Genomic DNA, 22967 nt, shown 5'->3' with positions numbered 1-22967 from the left:
TTGATAACAATGAGAAGAGGTGATATTATTTCATTTCACTATGTTACTCCATTTAAATTTCAAACAGAAGTAACTAACAAAACAAACAAGAAAAAGAAATGTGAGGAGAGAGAGAAGGTTATCAATGAGGTACAGGAGAGCTGGGAAGGCATTAATCGTTGTCACAAGACAAGTTCTCTATAAATCACAGGCAACCAAGAATTCTGTGTTCCACCCAAAACAGTGACATGATGACAACAAAGACTGAGCGCGTACAAGCAGCAGAAGAATAAGCAACTCTGTCGGTCCTGTTGATAACTGATGTATAGCCATAACTCAGGCAACCAATGACTTTATGGCCATAAACTTACCACTATTCATTATCAGGCAGCTCCTCATCTAGACCACTCTGAGCAATTCTATAGTACAGGATAGCCATGGTTGCCATGCAAGCCCTGAACGTAAGAAGAAAGTAGAGAAGTTTCATGTCTACCAAAAACTAAACTAACGATAATGATAATAATGAACATAAACAACCTTTACGTTTTCATCTGACAACTAGCTTTGACCTGAATCTATAGGTAAGCTTAGGGTGTCAGCTATGTACAGTAAAGAAGCAGAATTCAACAGAATAAATTTGATCAAGAAAGGGAGCAATAAAATGGGGAAACCAAGAATCAGAGTTAGCATTACATGATTGCTATAATGAGGAGGAGTTTTCTTGGATCCATTCTTGAAGACTTATGATGGCGCTGACGACCTTCAGTGACTTCATCAGTATTTGATGCATCTTTTCGTGGTGGTGCAGTTACTGGTAGTGTTGGTAAGGAACTCGACCAAAATGGGAGCAATGATCTCAGAAACTTATGACGAAATGAACCTGTTGATAAAAGACATTAGTTTGACAACTACTACACCAGTTGGGTCGGCTACATGAATCATATATATCTAATCCGCTCTATTCGGGTTCGTCTCATTTATATACTCGGTAATTTATCTTTCAAGACAGGTGATGTTATCTTTAAAGCTGACAATTCGCTCATGCTTACCCTTACACTAACATACAACTCTTTATCTAAATTAAAGGACTCCCAACAAGTACCAGACTTAATGTAATCGCACCACAACGACTAAACTTAAAACCCAACTAGTTGATATCATTTATATTGATAATGTTCTTTGCTAAGATCATATGGACTCTGACAGATTATAGGTCTTCTCAAACAACTTTACTCTGAGTGATTTTAGGTTCAACTGATCCCTTTTAACACATTCAATCACATTGTGGCACAGACGGACTTGTGCATTTGGAGGTACACCTCATTTCTCTTTCAAAGAATTAGTTCGACAACTCTCAAAATCACAACACGACTTGCATGAATATAATTAATGGTTTCAAACGGAGGGAAATCTAATTGCATTCCCTCCATCGACAAGAAAAGCTCCAAGAAATAGAGAGAACAAATAGGTAGTTAATTGTACTTCCCACTTTTCAGAAAAGTCCCAATAGTTTCAAATTGAGACCATTAGATATGATTTCGGAAATACCAAGTGCTATCCAAGAAAAATACAAGCAACAATAAGGGCATAGGAAAAAGTATTAGTTGCAAATAGCAATGGAATTTTTTTCTTTCATTTGACCCATGGGAGCTCACGTAGGAAAAATATACACATTATGAAAAGGAAGAGAGCTCACCTCTCTTCGTGTACTTTTTCCGGTTTCCATCTTCATCATCAGCAAAGTACGAAATTTCAGAGTTTTGCCTTTCTACTTGCACTGCGGTCTTTCGTGTGGTGGCTCCAGGCTGCGAGGAGTGTCATTGTGAACAAGATGCAAGAAAAACCCAAAACAACACACAAAATCAAAATCTGATGTATGTAATACGCAGCTTGCAACATGAAATAAAATTGCTTACACCAGAAGGACTTGTGCTTTTCATGAAATTGGACTCGTGATTAGACATAGATGAAGGTGCTGAAGTGGGACCATCTATCTCCACAATGTCCATGCTTGCGGGTTTGGAAGAACCTGCGGCAATTGCAGCTAATCCTTCAGAATTTCCAGCAGCTGAAACATGCTTCAATGGATCAGAAGCAAAAGCCGGTGGAGGACCTCGAGGCTCTGTTCCTGGCAGAGTCACTGGATGGTTTCCAAACAAATTCTTCTCCAGGCCAGTCTGCAAAGCAGCAAAAGGTCAGTATGGCCTTGACTGCCACTGGATTCACAACTGGTTAATTCATCTAACAAGTTACAATCAGCTAATGGACAATAAATTCAAGTGTGATCCTTACTACAATCACAATCTGGTTTGCAGAAGATAGAAAGTTCACATGAAAGCAAATGAATATGATGGTACAGAGATATAACAGAATATAATTTGAATTTTCATACATGAAGAAGTTAGTACTACATATGGTGAAATGTGGAGAGTATATTCCAGGAAAACCAAGATAAGCTAGAAAGTTCAATTTTCCAATGTTCGGTTGAGGTAAATTGTTAAAGATGTTTTAATCTAACAATGACGTGAGAAAATGACTTGTAATATTTATGGGCTAATCAAATATAAGGTCTAAATCCATGTCACTTACTTCAACCAACACACAAACATTGTTGTTGAAACCCTTTAATACTCACCACTTACCATCCACGTACCATACAACCTACCTCTATGCCAACCAAATATTGAAAAATGACCTAAAGTAGTTCTCCGAAGTAAAATATTTTGCATGGTAAAAATTTCAAGTCACACAAATGTCAAAACACACTGGGTGCGCTTAAGAAATTGTTCAAAAAAGAGATATATTATTTTAAAAGAAAAACAAAAGAGAGCTGAAAATTAAGTTAATAACGAGAGGGTATGGATGGATAAAATTAAAGAGACAAGCACAGTTTATACTTCAACTTAAATGTGACTTCTTCATAAGACAGTTTTCCTTAACCACTTAAATAATATATGAAGTGCATTTCATCAGCAGGACAGTGCCTGTCTAATCAAAAGCCACCATGCATTTATCACTCTATTATTTGTCAACCCTTATTAAGAGGTTAACATGCTTCAGAAAATAAAACCTATTTGATACCTGATACTACTCTGTGCCAAATGTTATCAAGACAACTAACTATCGTTATATGCAACTGTTAAAACAAACCCCCTAGACCAGAAAGTAAACACAGTAACAAGGAAACATCCTCCGAATTTCAATTGGTGAAGGAGAAATAAAATCACGCTTTGATTGCTTAACAGCCATCATCTCGGTAAAAAATCACCTTAGCTGTCACAACCTTGCAAATGTGCACTTCAACAAGGAGACAATTAGAAGTTGAGAAAGATCCTTAAGGAGCCAACTAGATCAAAAGGAGGTTGTTTAAGCAGCATTATGATGGTCCGGATCAAATCCATTACCAGGTTGTTTGATGCATCTATATAGTCCACAACAAGGCATAAGCTACTTCCATGTGATTTTCTTCACCTCAAAGAAGCACAGACACAAAATCATAAACATTCATTACTAGAATCATTTACGAAGTTTGGCATAGTTAAAGAGGAGATTGAAGTATGCATGGGCCAAGATCCTATTCTTCATTTACATGATGATCCAATTAACATCTTATAATATTCTCAAATCAAGCAACAAAGAGAAGCACCTCCATAGTCATGATAAAGCAAACTATCCAATAAATAAATGACCCAAAGTGGATAAAGGCACTTGCTTGCAACTGACAACACACTACCTGCATAATAGCTTCTTTCAACTTTGTATGAAAGCGTGATCCTGAATCTTTAACACTTTTAGGAGGCCATATCTGCATTAACAAAGCACCTCCTGGACATGAATCGTGATTGAGAAACTAATATAGCTAAATTAAGCTTAAGATAATACACCAGAGCACGTGACTAAGAAAAAAAGATAATGCATCAGAGCAAATCAAAAGTTCAAAACACCACTAAGCATTGATGCCAATATATCCAAAGTGGACATTTCTAATGATGTCAAAATGGTTGTTTTTTAACAAATTTTTAAGTAATCATCTTTTTTTTTTATAACCAAGAAATCCCTGAGGACCAAAGGCACAAGGTTCAAACTTGGTAGATAATGGGCCTGCCCCTCTACCCTTCTCCACTTAAATACCAGGTTTTTTTCTACGGGAGGATTCAAACCCATGACGTGCGCCTAACCCACACATCACAAGTTGCGCTCTTACCACTAGACCAAAGCCCTGCGGGCCCTCGATCCAGCCATTTCTTCTGGAGAACTTTCTTGACAATCAATTTCTAATGCACAAGATCAACATAAAATAAATTGAATGATAATTGTGGATAGCAGACTGTACCGAAGTTGAACATGAAGGACACACATAGCCAGCTGGAGCAGTGTGTGGAGGAAACGATTTTATATGTGAAACCAAGCAATTTGTATGTATTACATCTGCAAAAGCAACCACAGGAGTAACTTATACTGTAAGAAAAGTTATCAACTTATTAAGGGAAGACATTTTATATATCGCAACGGATTAGCAAGATTACATACGCAAGCAACCCAACCGAGTAGTCCCAGCATCAGTTTCCTCTTCAAGCACAGAGTGACAACTGCAGCATTTTGGAGGCCAATCATACTCTCCATCTATGACCCACTCTGAATAGGTGCGGATCTGAAATTGGGATTTCTTAAAGGAAATACAAAATGATGGAAGACAGAAGAAAGCAAGCAGACCTCCAACAGCCCAACAAGAATGTTATAGAAAATAAAAATTGAATTGAAACAATGCAGGAAGGTAGATAGCATAATCTAGATTCCAAGAAGAAAGTAAGAACATAAAAGTCATCAGGTCTCATAAACATTAGTGCACAATACCTGACTACTACAAAAAAGTGAACAGCGATGTGTATATCTTGATCTCATGAACTTTGTTAGTGGATTAAGCGAAAAGATCAACATCGCCAATTACATCATAAAGTCAGAATGACTACTCAATCAGCAAATAGTACTGACTTTGATCAAAATCGTTAAAACTTAATGAGAAGATTGATTGTATTAGATCCTTCTGACCCCTTCAAACTAATTTCTCAAACAGCTTATTTCATGATATAACTGGTCATTGAAGATTAACCAAACATATGCTATCAAATAAAAAGGATCTCGCATTTAATGATTCCAGAGTTCCAGACAACTTCCTTTTTAGGATCGAAAATTGAAAGATATGGTTGTCTGATCCTCTGATGTATACAGATATCAGTGTAATCATCTGAACAAAGGTTCTATCACTCATCCTACTATCAGATCACCAATAAATACAATTCACACGTATACAAATGGAAATACAGATGTAAGCTTGGCACAAGTAACTGTAAGCAATTGGCTTCCAATACTAAAGCAACTTAATATGGTCAAAGACGATAGTAAAAATAGGAAAATACAATACCACGCATATACGATGCTCGGGAAAGCATATGCATTCTCCACAAACAGGGACTTTGTGCACAAAACAGTACAGCTTAGTAGCCTGCAAGCCAACACATTGACAAATCAATTAATCATACAAAAACATCACGACTCAAAGTCCTCAATGGCCATGAAGCATGCAACTATCAGTAAATTACACGTTTTTACCGCCCTCCTTGATAAATCTAACCAATCCATATATAAATTAACAAAAATACTAGCTGAAATTCAGTAAAATGAACAATGTGCAATGTAAATAACAACTATAAGCATCCGATCCGAATCAATTTTTTTAGAACGCACTTTTGTCTGAATTTCATCGAGTGCTAATATTTTCCGCACAGTTACAAATTGTTTGATCATCTTAACGAGCAACTCGTCTATCGCGAGAGAGAGAGAGAGAGAGAGAGAGAGAGAGAGAGAGTTAATACCTTTCGACATTTGCAAACCACCATTGCAGTGGCTAAAGTAGCAGTGATATAGATGAGTTGAAGATCGCGGATTTGATAAAGAATGAATTATTAGGGTTTACAATTTGGAGAAATCGAATTCACAATTCACAAATCAAAAGCAAAATTCAGAGACTCAGGCTCAAGCGTGTGTAGCGGAAATAACTTCAGATTTATGTTTAGTTTAGAAAGGTTCACAGATCCGTTAGATGTTTGGGAGTTGTGATTGGTCTGATGACGCTGGAGCTGGTTACTGGATCTGTGCAGTGTGGGCTCGATGTTGGGCTTTCTTATGGTACCCTTGACGGGCTTTTTTCAACCCAAAGTTTGGGCTGATTTACACTAATAGACAACTTTTGAGGCTTTGTATTTAGAAGTTGGCCACTTTCAAAATAAGATTTTTGGTAAGTTTAAAATTGAAAACTAATATTCAGACTCATTAGTCTAATACATAGATTGTTTCCATTGATTACACAAAATATATGTCCACTTTTTAAAATATATATTTTATATTAGTCCAGCATAGTTAATTGCTCAATTAATAAAATGTCATAATTTTAATATAGTGTGACTACTTTGATGATTGTTTCTCGGGCGATTTGCAGTCATACCCTATATTTATGTCACCTTTATATGTATCCTATTTTTAAAAACTGTTGATTTCGTAGCCAACTAACAAAAAATCTGTAATAATATGACCATTATACCCCTTTCAAAACATAAAAAATGCATCACGCATAAATTAATTTACGTTTCTCCTCCATCACTCCGTCTCTCCTCAGATCGCCTCTCGCAAACCAGATTTGAACGAGATTCAAATTCCAAATTCAAAATTACAAAATACATTGTAAGTATTCAAATTCATCTTCAGAATTCAAAATAGTTATTGAAACTGATTGATTTCAAGATATATGTTTCACACTTGAATATAAGTTTCGGATTGATTTATTGAAGTTGTTTGACGGATGAAACATGAACTCTTCACTAATATGCTAAATTTGCATTCTAAATTTGTTTCACGTTGAATTCTAACATTCTAATTCGACAAATTCAAATATGCTGAAACTTTTCACTGCATAATATGCGGAAGTTTTTGGTTTATTTGCTAAACAAGCTGAGTTTTTACATATGCTAAAGTATTTGTCTTGTAGTGTAATTAAGTTGGAGTTATTTAGTTTATATGTAAAAACTTCAGGAAAACGAGCTGAAACATAGCTGCACTGGGTAAAAATAAAACATAAATTAAAATTTAATATTGCACAAAAACTTCAGCATAGGATGATGAAGTTTTTTAGTTCATCTTTAAAAACTTCAGCAAAACGAGCTGAAAATTTCCTCCTCCATTGGGTAAAAAATAAAACATAAATTAAAATTACATATTGCACAAAAACTTCAGCATTTAGTTCATTTTTAAAAACTTCAGCAAAACGAGCTGAAGTTTTCCTTCTGCATTGGATAAAAATAAAACATAAATTAAAATTACATATTGCACAAAACTTCAGCATGGGATGCTAAAGTTCTTAGTTCATCTTTAAAAACTTCAGGAAAATGCTGAAGTTTTTTAGTTCATTTCTTGAAAACTTCAGCAAAATGAGCTGAAGTATTCCTCCTGCACTATGAATTTAATTATGATTTTTTGGAAAAACTTCATACTAAAAAATGCTTAAGTTTTCCGAAATATGTAAAAAAAATTGTCATATAGTTTTTAGTATGCTGAAGTTTTTTAGTTCATTTGCTAAAACATGCTTAATATTTTGTCCTGCAATATGTAATTTTTTAATGAGTTTTTATTAATGCCTACTGAAGTTATTTAGTTAATTTCCTCTGTATCTAAGTTTAAAAGGGATTAATATTAAAAAAACGCACAAAAACAATAAAACAAAAACATCATTTTTCATTAAATAAAATAAACATAAATTAAAATTACATATGCTGAAGTTTTTTAATTCATTCTTAAAAACTTCAGCAAAACGAGTTGAAGTTTTTCTCCTGCACTATGTATTTTATTATGACTTTTTGAAAAAACTTCATACCAAAAAATGCTTAAGTTTTTCGGAATATATAAAACATTTTTAGTATGCTGAAGTTTTTTAGTTCATTTACTAAAACATACTTAATATTTTGTCCTGCAATATGTAATTTTCGAATGAGTTTTTGTTAATTCGTACTGATGTTATTTAACTCATTTGCTTTGTTATTTTTCGAGTTTAAAGAGAATTAATATTAAAAAAAACGCATAAAAACTTAAAACAAAAGCAGAATTTTTCATTAAAAAATAAAACGATAAATTAAAATTACATATAAAGGAAATAACATAATAAACCTTTAACTAAAAGGATCATCCAAAAAAATAAAAAAAATAATCATCCATATCGTCATCGTTGTCGTTACTGGACGATGGACGAGCGTTTTCATCATCAAGATTATCAAATTTGGCCAGCATTACAAGCGTATCAAGCTTGTTATTGATTTCTTCCAGCTTTGTGTCGTACTTCTCTATCACCTCATCCAGCTTCAACTCAAACACCTCTATGATGTTTTGCTTAATTTCGTTAACTATTTGCCTGATGACATCATCCATTTTATTCTTTTTGTATTTTATCTGCTAAAATGTATGTGTTTGAGTGAATAAACTCAGAAGGCATAGCGTACTTATATAGGCGAAAAAAACTTTTGCATAGTATATAAAAAGGCAAAGAAGAATTTTAAACATCTAATAAAAAGCGTGCATAAATGTGATAGGAATGTAATTATTACACTAACACATACCCCTAATACAATATAATTACTACTTCAATTGTTTTTGTTACGTTTACTCATGTATACTATGCAATTAATGTTGAAACATGCTGAAGTTTATTTAATTTATTTGCTAAAACTTCAGCCCAATGTGCTGAAGTTATTTTGTTCATTTCTAAAACTTTAGAATTTAATAAGCTAAAGTTTTTGTCCCTGGATTCATTAATTTTGTCAGACAGTTTTTTTAAAAAACTTCAGCCAAATATGCTGAAGTTATTTAGTTTATTTCTAAAAAATTCAGCACTTAATAAGCTGAAGTTTTTGTCGTACATCTTTTTTTTTTAAAAACTTCAGCAGAAGATGCTGAAGTGATTTAGTTCATTTGTAAAAACGTCAGGACAAACAATCTAAAAGTTTTCCTCCTGCACTATGTAATTTTCTCCTGCATGCTGAAGTTAAATTTAGTTTATGCTCTAGTCTTGTCCAGCATTAATCGCCTTCTTCATGAGTTTTTTTCGAAAACTTCACTACAAACAAGCTGAAAATATTCTAGTACATTTGCTTAACTTCAGCTTCAATGTGCTTACATTTTTTATGAGTTTCATAATTAAATTCTTCTGTTCACTTTCCTAATACTTGTCACTAAACATGCCTCTGCAGGATGAGTTTGATTTGCGTTGTTATTACTTTCAATGGGAGGTGGACTCATGATTTCAAATACTTGATCATGATACAAAACTTGTTCTGCTTAATAAGCAAATATCATTCAATACTTTTCTGAAGAAAATTAGTGAAGTTACAAATATTGATTCAAGCAGATATTCACTAAAAGTATGGTTTGATATCAAACTAAATACAAGCAAAGGAATGCTTGTAACTTCAGATGAAGAACTTAGTACCTGTATACATTTGCTTACAACTGTTTCAGCCTACAAGAATTGACATTTCGTCATCGAAGAAATACAACATTCAAACAATCTCTTGCATATGCAATAGATTCAGAACCTTTTGCTGATTATCAACATGAACTAGGACAACCAATAATGGAAGTAGACAATGAGTAACAACCTTCTAACATTACAGCTGCTCCAGAATATATAATGCTGCAACAACTACCCGTTCCTCCAATAAATTTATATAATTGAAAATTTTATGACCAAACGCTGATCTCGGAAAAAAGTACAAAAAATCGGAAATAAAAGAAAAAATTTCTAATATCCAAACATGCTCTCATATTGTTCTTTTTCATAGTTACCTACCCCTAACTAAAAAGTTAGGCTATTTTTGAATTCCCTTTATTTCAGATATTCAGTGCTTTTGAACGAAATATTTTCAAATGAAAAATGTGATATTTAACTCTTTATTTAAATACTTTCTTTTTAATTCAATATTTATGTACGTACTACAATTTGAAGATGAATAGCTCACAATTAATGCACAAGGTTATAAAAGAAGGAAGAAAGACATAAACGGTCAAGAAACAAGTTAGGTTCGTAGAGGGGTCGTCCCATGTGCTGGTACATGAAAGGGGTAATAATCCAGTGCTTAGGTGGCTTGTCTTAGCAGAGCACTACTCTGTGAGCACAGTGCACGACGCAACTCCTGATAGTGGCAGATATCGAACCTGAGGGGTATCAAGGTACTCATCCTCTCTTAAATACTTCTCTCGAAGATCTGGGAAGCGCTCGTAGAACCAAGCACATAACGGAAATGGAAATCCACCAACTTTATACTCAGTTGAATGAAATTTGTTCTGCTTGTCCAATGCATCTTTCAGTAAGTAAATTCTGCTTCTCATAACACATATTACCCCAAGGATATTCAACACAAGCTGTATCATCTTCAATTATAGTTGCATACTCCTCCAGCACAAATGATTCAGTCGTTTTTTCAAACAAAATAGACTCCACAACAAGAATTTCCATAAGCTTCACAACATTGTCATCACTCTCGCATACGTGTCTGAAATTCACAACATTCTTTGGAATTGCATTCCGAGTCATAAAATCTCGAATATCCTTCAAGGTCACACCCTTAGACTTCCCAAAATAGCACTTCAGAATAGTGCTCTCTCGATTAATTATTTTTTCAATATTATGTGTTGTGATCCGCAAATCGCACATAATGTGAAAGTCTTCAAGGGTGAAGGAAACATCATGGCCAAAAATCTTGAAACTAATGGAGTCTCGATCATTGGTGAACATTCGAGAAAGACACAAATAATGAACCAACTTCATGCTGCATTTGAAATTCTCCATAGCCATAATATATATAAATGTACCATTATTAAGCTTATCCCGCTGTGCAGGAGTCAAGAAACTTGCAATTAAACTCTTCAAATTGTGGTTCCCCTTCCAGTAACCACGACAGTTAAACCAATCTCCAAACTAATAATATCTATCCCCTGGTTTTGTAGGTGGAACAACAGGGACTAAAGGACCTGGGGGTATTATAGGTGGTTTAGGTGTTTTCGGATCTTTAGATGCTTTAGCTGCTTTAGGTGCCATCTATTAAAAAAAAGTAAAAGATACAAAAAATAACATTAGAACATTATCAAAAAAATAAGGTAAAACTTCAGCTCTAAGAAGGCTGAAGTTCACTAGTTACAAAAACTTCAGTTCCTAGAGCTGAAGTTCACCAGTTACAAAACAAAAATTTCAGCTCCTAGAGCTGAAATTCATCAATTACAAAACAAAAACTATGAAGTTCACTAGTTACAAAATAAAAACTTCAGCTCCTAGAGCTGAAGTTCACCAGTCACAAAACAAAACATTCATAAAAAATATGTTGTAGTTTTTACAAAAAACAAAGCATAAATTCAATTCCAAAATAATGCTGAAGTTCATAAAAAATATAACAAAAAATACAAAACACTAAACAAAACTTCAGCTCCTAAAACCAAGGTATCATTGAAGTATTATAAACTTCACACTTTAATTGTATCATCTATTTAACTCTCAAAATTTTTAAAAATTTCGACGTCTCCAAACACTGAAGAATTTAGAATTTTCATCAAAAACACAAACACACGTTCAAAAAACATAAAAACACAATCGTAAAAGTAAAACTAATGCACTAATAAAACTAAACCCTAGGAAACTATTTTATCATAAACACATAACTATCAAAACCAAAACCAGAAATTAAATCGTAAAAATTATACTAAAATAAAACCCAGAAAGTTAATGCAATGTAATTGTGATTATACGTAATGTTATTGGGGAACAAACAATTGAAAAATCAAAAACAACGACGAAAACCGTCTGATTTTAGAGAAGAACAAATCGAAAAATGCGAATGACGGGAGAGAGAGACAGAGGCAGTAGAGGACTAACGTATACTTGGAGAGAAAATAGTCTTTTAATAAAGAAGGGCAAAATAGTCTTTTTAAAAGGCTTTTAACAAAAAAACAGGTGCGAGTACAAACAGAAAAACAAAGCGGCTACAAGTTAAAAAGGAACGACCAAATAAGGCGTCACATGCAATTTTTACTTGTTTCTTTCATTAAGTAAGTTTTAAAACAAAATGACAAGACAATCCATTTATCTTTTAGTTGTTTCAAACATTCACATAAATAAACCTTATCAAGTTCATCACAATCTTTTGATAAAAAATTAGACATGTTACAAGGAAACGGTAAAAAAAATAATTTTAAAAGCATAAAGTATTTATTGTCAAACGAAATTCATCTTAACTTGCTACAATGCTTAATGATACAATTCACTAGTTAATACATTATTATTAGAATTACATGGCATGAAATTGAATGTTAGTGGCTTAATCCTTTTTTTTCCAACCTAGTAGATTCATAGTCATAGTTGTGAAGTACGTTTTTCATATTAATTTAAAAGCAAATAGAAACAATGTATCAATCCAATTATTCCATAACTTTTTCCATATTCTGAATCATAGGAGCAGACCTATATATGAATTTTGGATGTTTAAGCACCCATTAACCTTAAATTGGAGTAGGTATAGTTCCATAGAAAACTTAACGAAGTGGATATAAAATGTCAGAAAGCACACAATAAACAAAAACCTTAGTGGGTGCTTTGGTTAAGAATGGATGCTGAAAGCTTAATTATGTTAAAGTGCGGGAGTTCGAAACTCAATCCTAGTCTGGTGTACTTTTAACCAGGCAAACTGTTTCTTTTTTCTTATATTCTAGGCTACTTTCTTCCTGTTTTTTTTTTTTTAAAATAAAAATATTTCCCTCAATAAATTAGATCTTTTTATTTTTATTTTTCAAGCACACTTTCTTAACCCACTACTACTTTTTTTTTAATTTCGCTTTTGCATGCTGACCTTTAGTTTTAACTTTTTATTTTTATTTTTGTTTTACCTAACTCTCTATAGCAAAGAAAAAAAATCTTCTTAAAGAAAGATCCACTAAACTTTTTTTCTTTCATCCAATTGCATTCTCAATGCAACACAGATTCATGATGTCCATAATATTAAATTTGAGTTTTCTTATTAACTTTTTTCACTGTCGTATTAAAATAGCTGTGTACTTATATAATGTGCAATAACTTTTCGTCAAAAACAATTAAGTACCCAGAAATTCAAAATTCTAGATCCACCACTGCTGAATCAAGAAAAAGGCATACTTGCCGTAAAAGTTCGAAAATATACGCTGAGAATGCATCAATTACATGTCTTTATATTTTTATCCTTTTAATATTTTTGGCAATTGCTACCTTTAGTTGAGAGAGATGGCTCCGACCTCCAGAATTCCATAAAACACTTCAATAGCTCATGAAATGACTAACTTAGGAGTTGTTTGGCCATGAATTTATTCACTTATAGCCCGTTTGTCCAAGCTGGAAAAATCAGTTTATTTTGAGAAGTATTTTCTTTTTTTCAAAAATGCCTTTTTCAAAAGTACTTTTGGTGAAAAACATTTGTGTTTGACTAATATTTGAAAAACACTTCTAAGCAACAATTTGTGTTTGGTCAAACTTTTAAAAAGTGCTTCTAAGTGTATTTTTCTCAAAAATGTGCTTATGGAAAGACGCTATTTTTTCTGCTTCTCCAATATTGCTTCTGCTTTTCCTCAAAAGCATTTTTTTTCTTCTAAAAGCTTGGCCAAACACTTCAACTTTGATTTTTTTTTGTTGAAAAAAGTACTTTTTAACTTGGAGAAGCTTGGTCAAACAGGCAATTCTTTCGGGAATAACTTATACTTTACTTCAAAATCATATAAAATTTTCAAATCCGACTTGGGGTTAGATTCCAAATTTGGAAAAATGCTCTATACCTATTTTCCAACTACATCTTCATAAATTTCATAAAGTACTCTTTTCTCTCCTTTGCGAAGAGTATAACCAAATACTACTGTAACTCCTCCATCTTCTAACTTCAACTTCATAAATTTCAAATAAAGGGAAAAATATTTGAAATTTATGGCCAAACGCCTACTTAGGACCCGTTTGGCCATAGATTTTGCCAAAATAAATTTAGGTTTATTTGGCAAACACATGTTTGACCATAAATTTTGCCTATATTTTGGAAAAATCCTAAATCCCAAAACTTGCTCAATAGCTGGTTTTGGGCCAAAATATTTACAGACGCTAATAATATACATGTTTTTCCAAAATAAATTTGGGAATTATGTTTTGAAAACGTATGTCCAAACGCATTTTCATCTTCAAACCAAATTTCACCCAAATCAAAATTTTCAAAATAAATTTGGGAATCTATGGACAAACGCTAGCTTAAATTATTAATGTGGTATTTTGTCGATCATCTTCTTAAAATATTTTTTAGAAATTTAAAATGGCCATGTTTGTTTTGCTAGTTTTTTTTTTTTTTTTTTAAAATGGTAGGTTAGGAGTACATTGCAAAACCTTCAAGTCAAGCAGATTGTTTGACTAATTTTCAATTACCAACTAATAACAAAATTAAATATTTTGGTGTTTGACACGTTTGAGTACTTCAGTTCCTCTAGTGCAGCAAAACGGAAAAGACGTTAGGCCCTACCCCGCTTTTTAAGCTCTATAAAATTCTTTTGCCAAAATTTAAAAACCCCAAAACAATCAGTACTCCTTACTCCCAATCTGGCCCCAATTTGAATTCAAAATCTGGAAGCATTCATGTGACTTTTTCATTTTTCAAAAACTCTCTCTCCCCCTCCCTCCACTCTCTGTGAAACCCTAGTCACACACTCCATACGCTCTCGCAACCTCTACCTCTCTTTTAAATCAGCAAACGACAGCGATATCATGACGGCGGTGCCGCAGTCTGCCGGAAGAGAGCTCGCAAGCCCGCCCAAGGACGGCATATCCAACCTCCGTTTCTCCAATCACAGCGATCACCTTTTAGTTTCCTCTTGGGATAAGGTTATTCACTCTCCCTTTTCTGTATCCCTAAGCTCATTTGACATAAATTTCGACTAATTCATTCGATTTCTAATTTTTATCTATTTATTTTTTTTTGGTTATTAGATCTTAGTTTGTTTTAGTGTGATTTTTTAAGTTTAGTTGCTTTGCGTTTTGTTAGACGGTTCGTTTGTACGATGCGAGTGCGAATGCGTTGAGAGGAGAGTTCATGCACGGAGGTCCAGTGCTCGATTGTTGCTTCCACGATGATTCATCTGGATTCAGTGCTAGTGCTGATAATACCGTTAGAAGGTAATTTGATGTTGTGATTTTTTATTTAACCTAGTGTGTGGATTCGGTGCATTGCTGCATTATCCTGGTTAGACGAATTGGAATAGTACTCTATTGCCTTTTTCTTTGATTCAGTGCTCTATGCTAATTTTTAGGTTCTCTGGTTGGTGAAAATAATTAGGAGATGAAAAACTGTGATAATGTTGGAAATTAGATGATGGATATGACCTTTTCATTTTCAAATGACTTCCTGATGATAATTATCATCATTTTGTGCGAAGGTCGTAAATGGATATCGTAGTTTGAGAATTAGTCATTGTACACTCATATATTTAATGTTATTTCTTATTTACTAGTATTTTGACATTGACCAGTTGAAAATGTTTTCCCCTACTTTAGGCTTGTGTTCAACTATGGAAGAGAGGATATCCTGGGAAGGCATGATGCACCAGTTCGCTGCATTGATTACTCATATGCAACTGGTCAGTTTAGATACTCGTGACACTTGTAGAATTTCTGATTGGCTGTCTAAGTTTCTTATTGTTGCTTATTTTTCTCCAAGTCAATTCTTATACATCTGAATGCGTTGAATGTTATGTTCCACGTTGTAAAGCTACGAAATAGAACTCTGAACCATTATTTACTTTCTGTGTGAATTTCTTAAGCAGTTCATTTGCTTGGACTCTTTTTTTGCCATGTTGTATTTCAGCTGAAATGTCAAACATTTTATACGTGACAATCCATTTGTGACTTTGTAGAAGTTCCTGTAAAATATCATTCTCGCTCATACTAATGCATATTTTACATCTGTCACTGTTGAGGTCAAATGTCAATCTCATTCTCATGCATTACTTAGTATAATATGGTCCAAACCATGAGTCTTAGTCCATGATGACTGTGTGAATCCTATAAAATGTTGATTGGAACTCTCAACGTGGTGTTCTATTATTTCAACTCACAGTCAGTACACTTTCAAATCCAATAGAATTATGTGACTTTCTTCTGTGGTGCAGGACAAGTGATAACTGGCAGCTGGGACAAAACCTTGAAATGCTGGGATCCTAGAGGTGCAAGTGGACAGGAACGTACTCTTGTTGGAACGTATACACAACCAGAGCGTGTTTATTCTCTTTCCCTTGTTGGGAACCGTTTAGTAGTAGCAACTGCTGGAAGACATGTAAATGTCTATGACTTGCGGAACATGTCTCAACCTGAACAACGCAGGGAATCTTCCTTGAAATATCAAACGAGATGTGTGCGATGTTATCCCAACGGAACAGGTTTATTTCTTAGTCTCTATTTTCTGCTCTCTTGTGGAACTCTAGTGGTTCAATATTGGACTCTGTCCAGTTTCTGCATATTTTGACTCGATTATCAATTAACACAACTCAAAATTTTCAAGTAATGCCTTGATGTCAAGGACCTTTTTTGAATTAAATTAGTGAAAGGAAAAATGGAAACCCATTGAATCTGTTTCATAAGCTGTATTTCGTACGACAATAGAAAGGAATGCAGAACATCTTCAATTCAAGGTGACTAATTAAAGTCCTCCTTCTGTTGTTTAAGATTTTCAAGTCAAATTAATGAACAGGCACTAGATGTATCAATTATTGTGTTTTCTTGATCTTAGTAGTCAATAAAATTATTATAGCTCTGTGAGGCTTCAACTGTAAATCACTCATCTATACTTGCAGTTCCGAAATATCTGGTGTTCTTCGTAAATGAGCTAATCTGATTCAGTCAACTAAACGTCTGGAGAATCCTAAATGAAATTTATCACGGAAACATATTTACATTGCTATTTGTATGTAAAGCGTAATGATGCATAAATAATCTCTGAAGTCTTCCATAATGAATAGTATTGAATATTTGAAGCATACTTAATGGCAGCTGAAGTTTTGTTGTAAATCTTTGGCATTAAGAAATTAACTCGTTGGTTATTGAATGCTAGAGCTTCGACACAAAATTAGATTCAGTTTAAGATTTGTGTTATCATCGATTTTCTAATATCTTTGATGCATTGCCTAGCCGTTCTCACTGTAAGAGGAATTTGCAGGTTATGCTCTAAGTTCTGTTGAAGGCCGGGTAGCGATGGAATTTTTTGATCTCTCTGAGGCCGGTCAGTCGAAGAAGTATGTACTTTTCCTAACAATCTTTATCCATATTGTAATTCTTTTCAAGAGATCGCTATTTTAGTTTTCTTGGTTTTTCTTGGCACTTACCAACATTCCTAAACCTGTGTAGTTGCATATTCTAGTTGGCACTTTATACCTAAAACATAGAATTAAAAAAGGTGTTAATTTAGAAATTGACACCTGTCTCCGCTACCAAATAGAAAGAAGCTATAGAAGAGAATTTTTACCACAGAGATCCATTCTACTATCACGGGAAATTGAATGGGAAATAAAACCTTCACATGTTTTTACTTTTGCTGTATTGTTTCTTCTTCTAAGATATGAATTTTTATGTGGCCATTCATTACGTTATCAATAAACAGTGAATTTTTATGTGGCCACTTGTATATTCAAAGGTTGACGAGACTCAGACACCCAGTCATCCTGAAATTGAAAATAAAAATGGTGAACCATGCCCCAGTCTGTACAAACAGAGTTCCATTCTGCAGTCGAGGGAAATTGAACGGGAAATAGAAACCTTCATGTGTTGTTACTTCTGCTGTAATGCTTTCTTCTTCTAAGATAGTATGAATTTTTATGTGGCCATTTGTATGTTCAAACGGTTGAATGACGAGGCACAGACATTTAGTCTTTCCTGAAATTGGAAATAAAAATGGTGAACCATGCACCAATGTTTTTCCAAAACCTGTGGATATGAGGCGATTCTGCAGTGAACTAGGCGGATAATTTGTCACTGTTTGGCATTTACTGATATATAATGATTTTCTGTGCAGATATGCATTTAAATGTCATCGGAAAACTGAAGCTGGAAGGGACATAGTCTACCCTGTAAATGCAATTGCGTTTCACCCAATGTGAGTTCCAACTTTGCCTCAACTTTAATTATTCCTGTGGAAATAAATGGAATCATTTCACATTCAGCAAATGCATTTAATATTATTTTGAAATATATTGACAAATACCTGCATAGAAAGTGGAGAACTACATGTATGTATACTTTCTCCAGTGGACCAAGCTTCTTAATGAAAGTAGAGATGAAATTGTTTTTATTAGCATGCTTGAGACTGAACAATGGCTGATGCTTCTTATGATAAATCTCATCTGAACCATCACTGCCTTCAATTATGAAATTTCTGAATAAGCAGTCTACCTAAAATATCTGAAGTTTTACAATTAACCTCTGTACTGGAGTAGCTAACTAAGTACTTCAGCAATGTTGTCTGTTATTACTAACATTTCATGTTCTATCTGGTAATTTCGAATTTGATTACTTCCTGTTTTGTGAAAATAAATTTCCTTGAGTTTGTTTGTTTGGTTCGTCGACATTTTGATGAGCGATACATGCTTTTGATTCCACGCTGTTGACTTTGTCATAATATTCTTGGCTAACCCTTTGCATGTGAACTGCAGCTATGGTACTTTCGCCACTGGGGGTTGTGATGGTTATGTTAATGTCTGGGATGGTAATAACAAAAAGAGATTGTATCAGGTAAATAATTGTTAACATGCTTTTGATCTCTATCACTCTGTATCTGACTAACTGATATGCTGATTGTCTTTACTGGTCCAACTGCAGTACCCTAAATATCCTTCAAGCATTGCAGCATTGTCATTTAGCAGAGATGGTAGACTCTTGGCTGTAGCATCAAGTTATACATTTGAAGAGGGAGAAAAGCCGTAAGGATGAACTCATCTTATCAGGCTCTTTTATTGTGAAATTTTTTAACTCGTTACTCCATATTTCACTTAGCCATTAAGACTTAAACTACGATTTACCCTTGCAGCCACGAGCCAGATGCCATAATTGTCCGCAGCGTAAATGAAGTTGAAGTGAAGCCAAAGCCAAAGGTTTTGCCGAATCCTACCACTTGAAAACTATTTCAGAAGCTCCTCCTCGATCCTCTCGAGTTGACTAGTTTATCATACTTTAGAAAACAAAAAAACTCTTATGTACTTAATATTTCAATTTGACTTCCAGGACTCATTTCTCTAGCGGGAAATTCTGGAGAACAGTTATAAATTTGTAATTATCCAGTTAGCAATTGTACCTTTTCGACTCCGTAGTCTCATTTGCTGACCCGCTTGTGTTGATCCTAAATCTGGAAAATAGAGCAATAGGCGTAATGGCCTTTGTTTCTAAACCGCTCTGGGTTCAAATAGTCCAGGAATGGGAACAGATTTTGACTATCAACCTATATTTGTTACCCAAATTGCTGTGCGCATAGCTTTTATTTTTGAGAAACATCTATATCAGGATTGAATGCCAGTTCAGAGAATACATTCTTGCGACGCTAAAAAATCAAAGGACTACAGTGGGAAAGAGCAGGTCAATGTTGCATGTAACTTTAAGAGCGCATAAACCTAAATATTGGAAGTGCCATCCAGTGGAAACCTTGAATTATCCAGTGGACATTGCTTTTCATAATGCGTGGTATACATTCATATCAAGTGATCTCACTAGTACAGCCCATCTGCATTCTGGACATTGCTTTTCATAAACCTGCGTACAGTATCTGAAAACTTCCATTATCTTCAAGCTCAAGCCAGGTTGCTTAGAGATTTTTCTTTAGCTTTTGGGATACAACCAAAGCCCGGGTTAACAGCCTTTCATTCATAAAGTATATTGGAAAAGCTTTTTTTTTAAAAAAAAAAAAATATATTCCCCAGCATGGTCACTAACATTTCAGTCACCAAAACCCAGACGAAGCTGCTTGAGCACCTGGTACAGCAGCTCTACTCGTACCTCTAGGCTGGGCAAGTATCTCGTCAATAGTTCTGGTCACCAATATCATCGTGAGAAACATGAAGGAAGAGTATGCAAGATGTAAAAGAATATAGAAAACATACTCGTTTCTCAAATGCGTTCACCCTTTCTTTGTTGCTTGTTGAGTTCAAAGTAGGATTGTTCATTCGGATCGGATATTCGAAATCCGAACCGATCCATTCAATTTCGGATTGGATCGGATTTCGGATTGTGTTTATTAAAATTTCGGATTTCGGATCGGATGCGTATTGGTATATTATAATCCGATCCGATCTGAAATTCGAAATCCGAAATTATTAGGCAATGTATAAATACTACACTTTAATTTCGGATAGTCAGTACTTTCTTTACATTTTTCTCCAAGTTATTACCTTTACAATGGCTAGATTTAGCTATATTGGCACCATAATACTCTCATAATTGCATAAACATGAATTTTTCTTAATGTATTGCCTCTTTTACAAAGAAAATATACATATTAGTTTGCAATTTTGAGGCATAATACAATATGAAACCCGATCCGATCCAAACTTTAAAATCCGATCCGATCCAATATAATTTAAATGGAATTGCATTTTCTAGAATCTGAAATCCGAAAGCCGAAATGTACTAAATCCGATCCGTGCACAGCCCTAGTTCAAAATACTCTTTCTTGCAGGGTGATTGATGAGGACGAAGGCAGAGACTTTGCTGGGATATTTGAGACTCATGATATGTGCTTATCATTGACAAATGAAACGGGGGCTTGATTAGTTGTGTGAGGGTCTTTTTTGTCTCACAAATTTGTGGACCCCAATCTTACACTTCTGGGTTTACAAAAATCTGGGTCGACAAAACTGTGAGACAAAAAAAAATGTCTCATACAACTAGTGTCAGTTATATAAGACACAAATTAAAATTTCCCTGCTACAACAGAAAGTAAACTTCCACTATTGCTGACCCAAAATTTTGAGCCCCATGATTAATTTGTGAATTTAGATAGAATTGGCTGCAATTCTAGATTGATTTGGTGGCCTTGCACATTTGCTACCTATACCCTTGGGCCTTGACAGGCAAAGGCCCAAAGTTTACTCAAGGAGTCAAAGTTACTTTCATCTTAATGGAATTGACTCCCCCTACGGAATTAATATAGTGGGGTAGGGAAAAGAAATTATCAAGAGTGCTTATCCTTGCTAACAAGTTGTTGTTTTAACAATACAGTACAGAAAGGAATAACCGGGAAAGCCAATAATGTTAAGCAACTTACAATTTGAGTCCATGTTCAGAATTACTACTATAATTACGCTTAAAAAGAACCACGAAAGACTGCCATTAACTACTCATTCAGTTAATTCGGACAAACAAATGAAAGATTCATGTCATTTGTTGAGAATTACTGGCTATAGTACGGAAAACAATAGGGTCAAATTAACCAATTAATACACCAGCGATTCGGTGAATGAAATCTTAATAATAAACACATGATAAATACGTCTAAAACTTAGAAACGCAACTCTTTTGTTCTCGCATTCTGACAAGTCATTAACTTTACTTTTGTTTACCTTTTCCCCGGGAATCAGTCAGTAATTCCCGATGCAAGAAACGAAATGTACACATCTTACAGAAATAGCTAAAAGCCAAACTAATACTACACATAAGATATCGATTTAAATAATTATCTTAACAGCCTAGCTTAGTAGCTAGGGTATGTTAAAGGTACGTAACTATACAAGTATTTGTTAAGTTCATATCCAGTCGGTGCATATATGGTATTACACATATTAACTTAATTAATATCTTAGAACTACGTACTTGCTCAGTGAAAAAAATAAAATGCAGAGTGACCTGAAAAATGTGTTAGTGAAAGTAAATGATATCGATGAAATAGTCAAGGTGCATACAAATTAACACGATACAAATTATTCGAAAAAAGAAAGTAAAGCAAGAGAAAATAGAATAAAGTGAATGGCAAGGAGGGAATTCAATTGTGTAAAGGAATGAGTTGAGAAGGGCAAAAGGGATTCCTTATACTGTATTCCAATCTTGGTGAAGTGTATATCTGGTGTATGAGTAAATATGCCGTATACTACTCTTTGCTGATTCAGAGCTCACGCAATTAGCTTTGCTTTTTTGTTGTATCCCTTTCAGTATTGGAGTTGAACGAGAAACTCAATTGGTAAAACATCTGCTATTTGTGATATCTTCTAGTTTATTTGCAAAAGTGAAATTCAAAGGGTTTAATATTTCTGGGTTAATAATTATAAGGGGATAAGAATTATATTTGAATGGATAAACACTACCTACTACTATTGAAGTCCCTGAGTCATACACTAATGAGTCACGTAACTTCCACATTTTAAAGGATTTTTTCCTTTTTAATTTTTTATATTATTCCAATAGTTTGATACACCACGTGTTTGTAATCAGTTAAGGAACAGATTCAGTTGATTCAGGGGTCGACTTACGTGATAAACGTTTTTACCTTCATTTTAGGAGTCGCGGTCATGTCACATTAATTTGAAGTAATTAAGTTAGAAATCAAGTACAGTACTATGTTAATTATACAAAGGAATTGAGGTGAAAACAACAAAGAAATCACAATTTCGCCTAAATATTGATTATATCATTGTTTGTAAATTGAGATAGATCATATTATAATTATAATTATTATTGTCAATACTGAACTTTAGAAAAGAGTAATACCAACTATTGTATGTGTTTTTTCCTTCTTTTGAGTGAAGTGGGTGAGTTGGCTAGGTACCAAGTGGTTTATTCTCATGATAATTGCCACAAATGATAAGCCAATTGTACTAAGTGAAAAAGAAATCAAGAGTTGTCGATGAGTTGGAGTGGTGGCAGTTTGCACCCTTTG

At 34.1% G+C, this 22967-nt stretch overlaps 2 protein-coding genes across 2 annotated transcripts; one reads left to right on the top strand and one right to left on the bottom strand.

The window, feature by feature from the left end:
- LOC104227033 (uncharacterized) lies at positions 1-6068 on the bottom strand. The gene is made up of 9 exons (XM_009779163.2): positions 5853-6068; positions 5402-5482; positions 4510-4630; positions 4313-4407; positions 3713-3784; positions 1896-2156; positions 1676-1784; positions 673-859; positions 1-434 (listed from the first exon to the last, which is right to left on the bottom strand). Exons 1-9 carry the CDS (start codon positions 5874-5876, stop codon positions 353-355), a joined length of 1032 nt encoding a protein of 343 aa, XP_009777465.1. The 5' UTR covers positions 5877-6068; the 3' UTR covers positions 1-352.
- An 8568-nt stretch (positions 6069-14636) lies between these two features.
- On the top strand, positions 14637-19429 carry LOC104227032 (mitotic checkpoint protein BUB3.1). Its single transcript, XM_009779161.2, has 9 exons — positions 14637-14947; positions 15108-15238; positions 15617-15699; positions 16231-16497; positions 17274-17349; positions 18126-18206; positions 18763-18841; positions 18929-19029; positions 19137-19429. The coding sequence occupies exons 1-9, from the start codon at positions 14831-14833 to the stop codon at positions 19222-19224; spliced, it is 1023 nt and encodes a 340-aa protein (XP_009777463.1). The 5' UTR covers positions 14637-14830; the 3' UTR covers positions 19225-19429.
- Positions 19430-22967: the final 3538 nt, after the last annotated feature.

This window comes from Nicotiana sylvestris, chromosome 1 (genome assembly GCF_000393655.2).
Source record: "Nicotiana sylvestris chromosome 1, ASM39365v2, whole genome shotgun sequence".
Lineage (NCBI taxonomy): Eukaryota > Viridiplantae > Streptophyta > Magnoliopsida > Solanales > Solanaceae > Nicotiana > Nicotiana sylvestris.
The sequence above is the reverse complement of the archived record's forward strand: the minus strand, read 5'-3'. Positions and strand labels throughout refer to the sequence as shown.

Coding starts and splice junctions, on each gene's coding strand:
- LOC104227032 (XM_009779161.2), top strand. CDS start 14,831: ATGACGGCGGTGCCGCAGTCTGCCGGAAGAGAGCTCGCAAGCCCGCCC. Junction 17,350..18,125: donor GAGGCCGGTCAGTCGAAGAA/GTATGTACTTTT, acceptor TTTTCTGTGCAG/ATATGCATTTAAATGTCATC. Junction 18,207..18,762: donor GCAATTGCGTTTCACCCAAT/GTGAGTTCCAAC, acceptor TGTGAACTGCAG/CTATGGTACTTTCGCCACTG.
- LOC104227033 (XM_009779163.2), bottom strand. CDS start 5,876: ATGGTGGTTTGCAAATGTCGAAAG. Junction 2,157..3,712: donor TGAAAGAAGCTATTATGCAG/GTAGTGTGTTGT, acceptor GCTGCTTTGCAG/ACTGGCCTGGAGAAGAATTT. Junction 435..672: donor CTCCTCATTATAGCAATCAT/GTAATGCTAACT, acceptor TCTTACGTTCAG/GGCTTGCATGGCAACCATGG.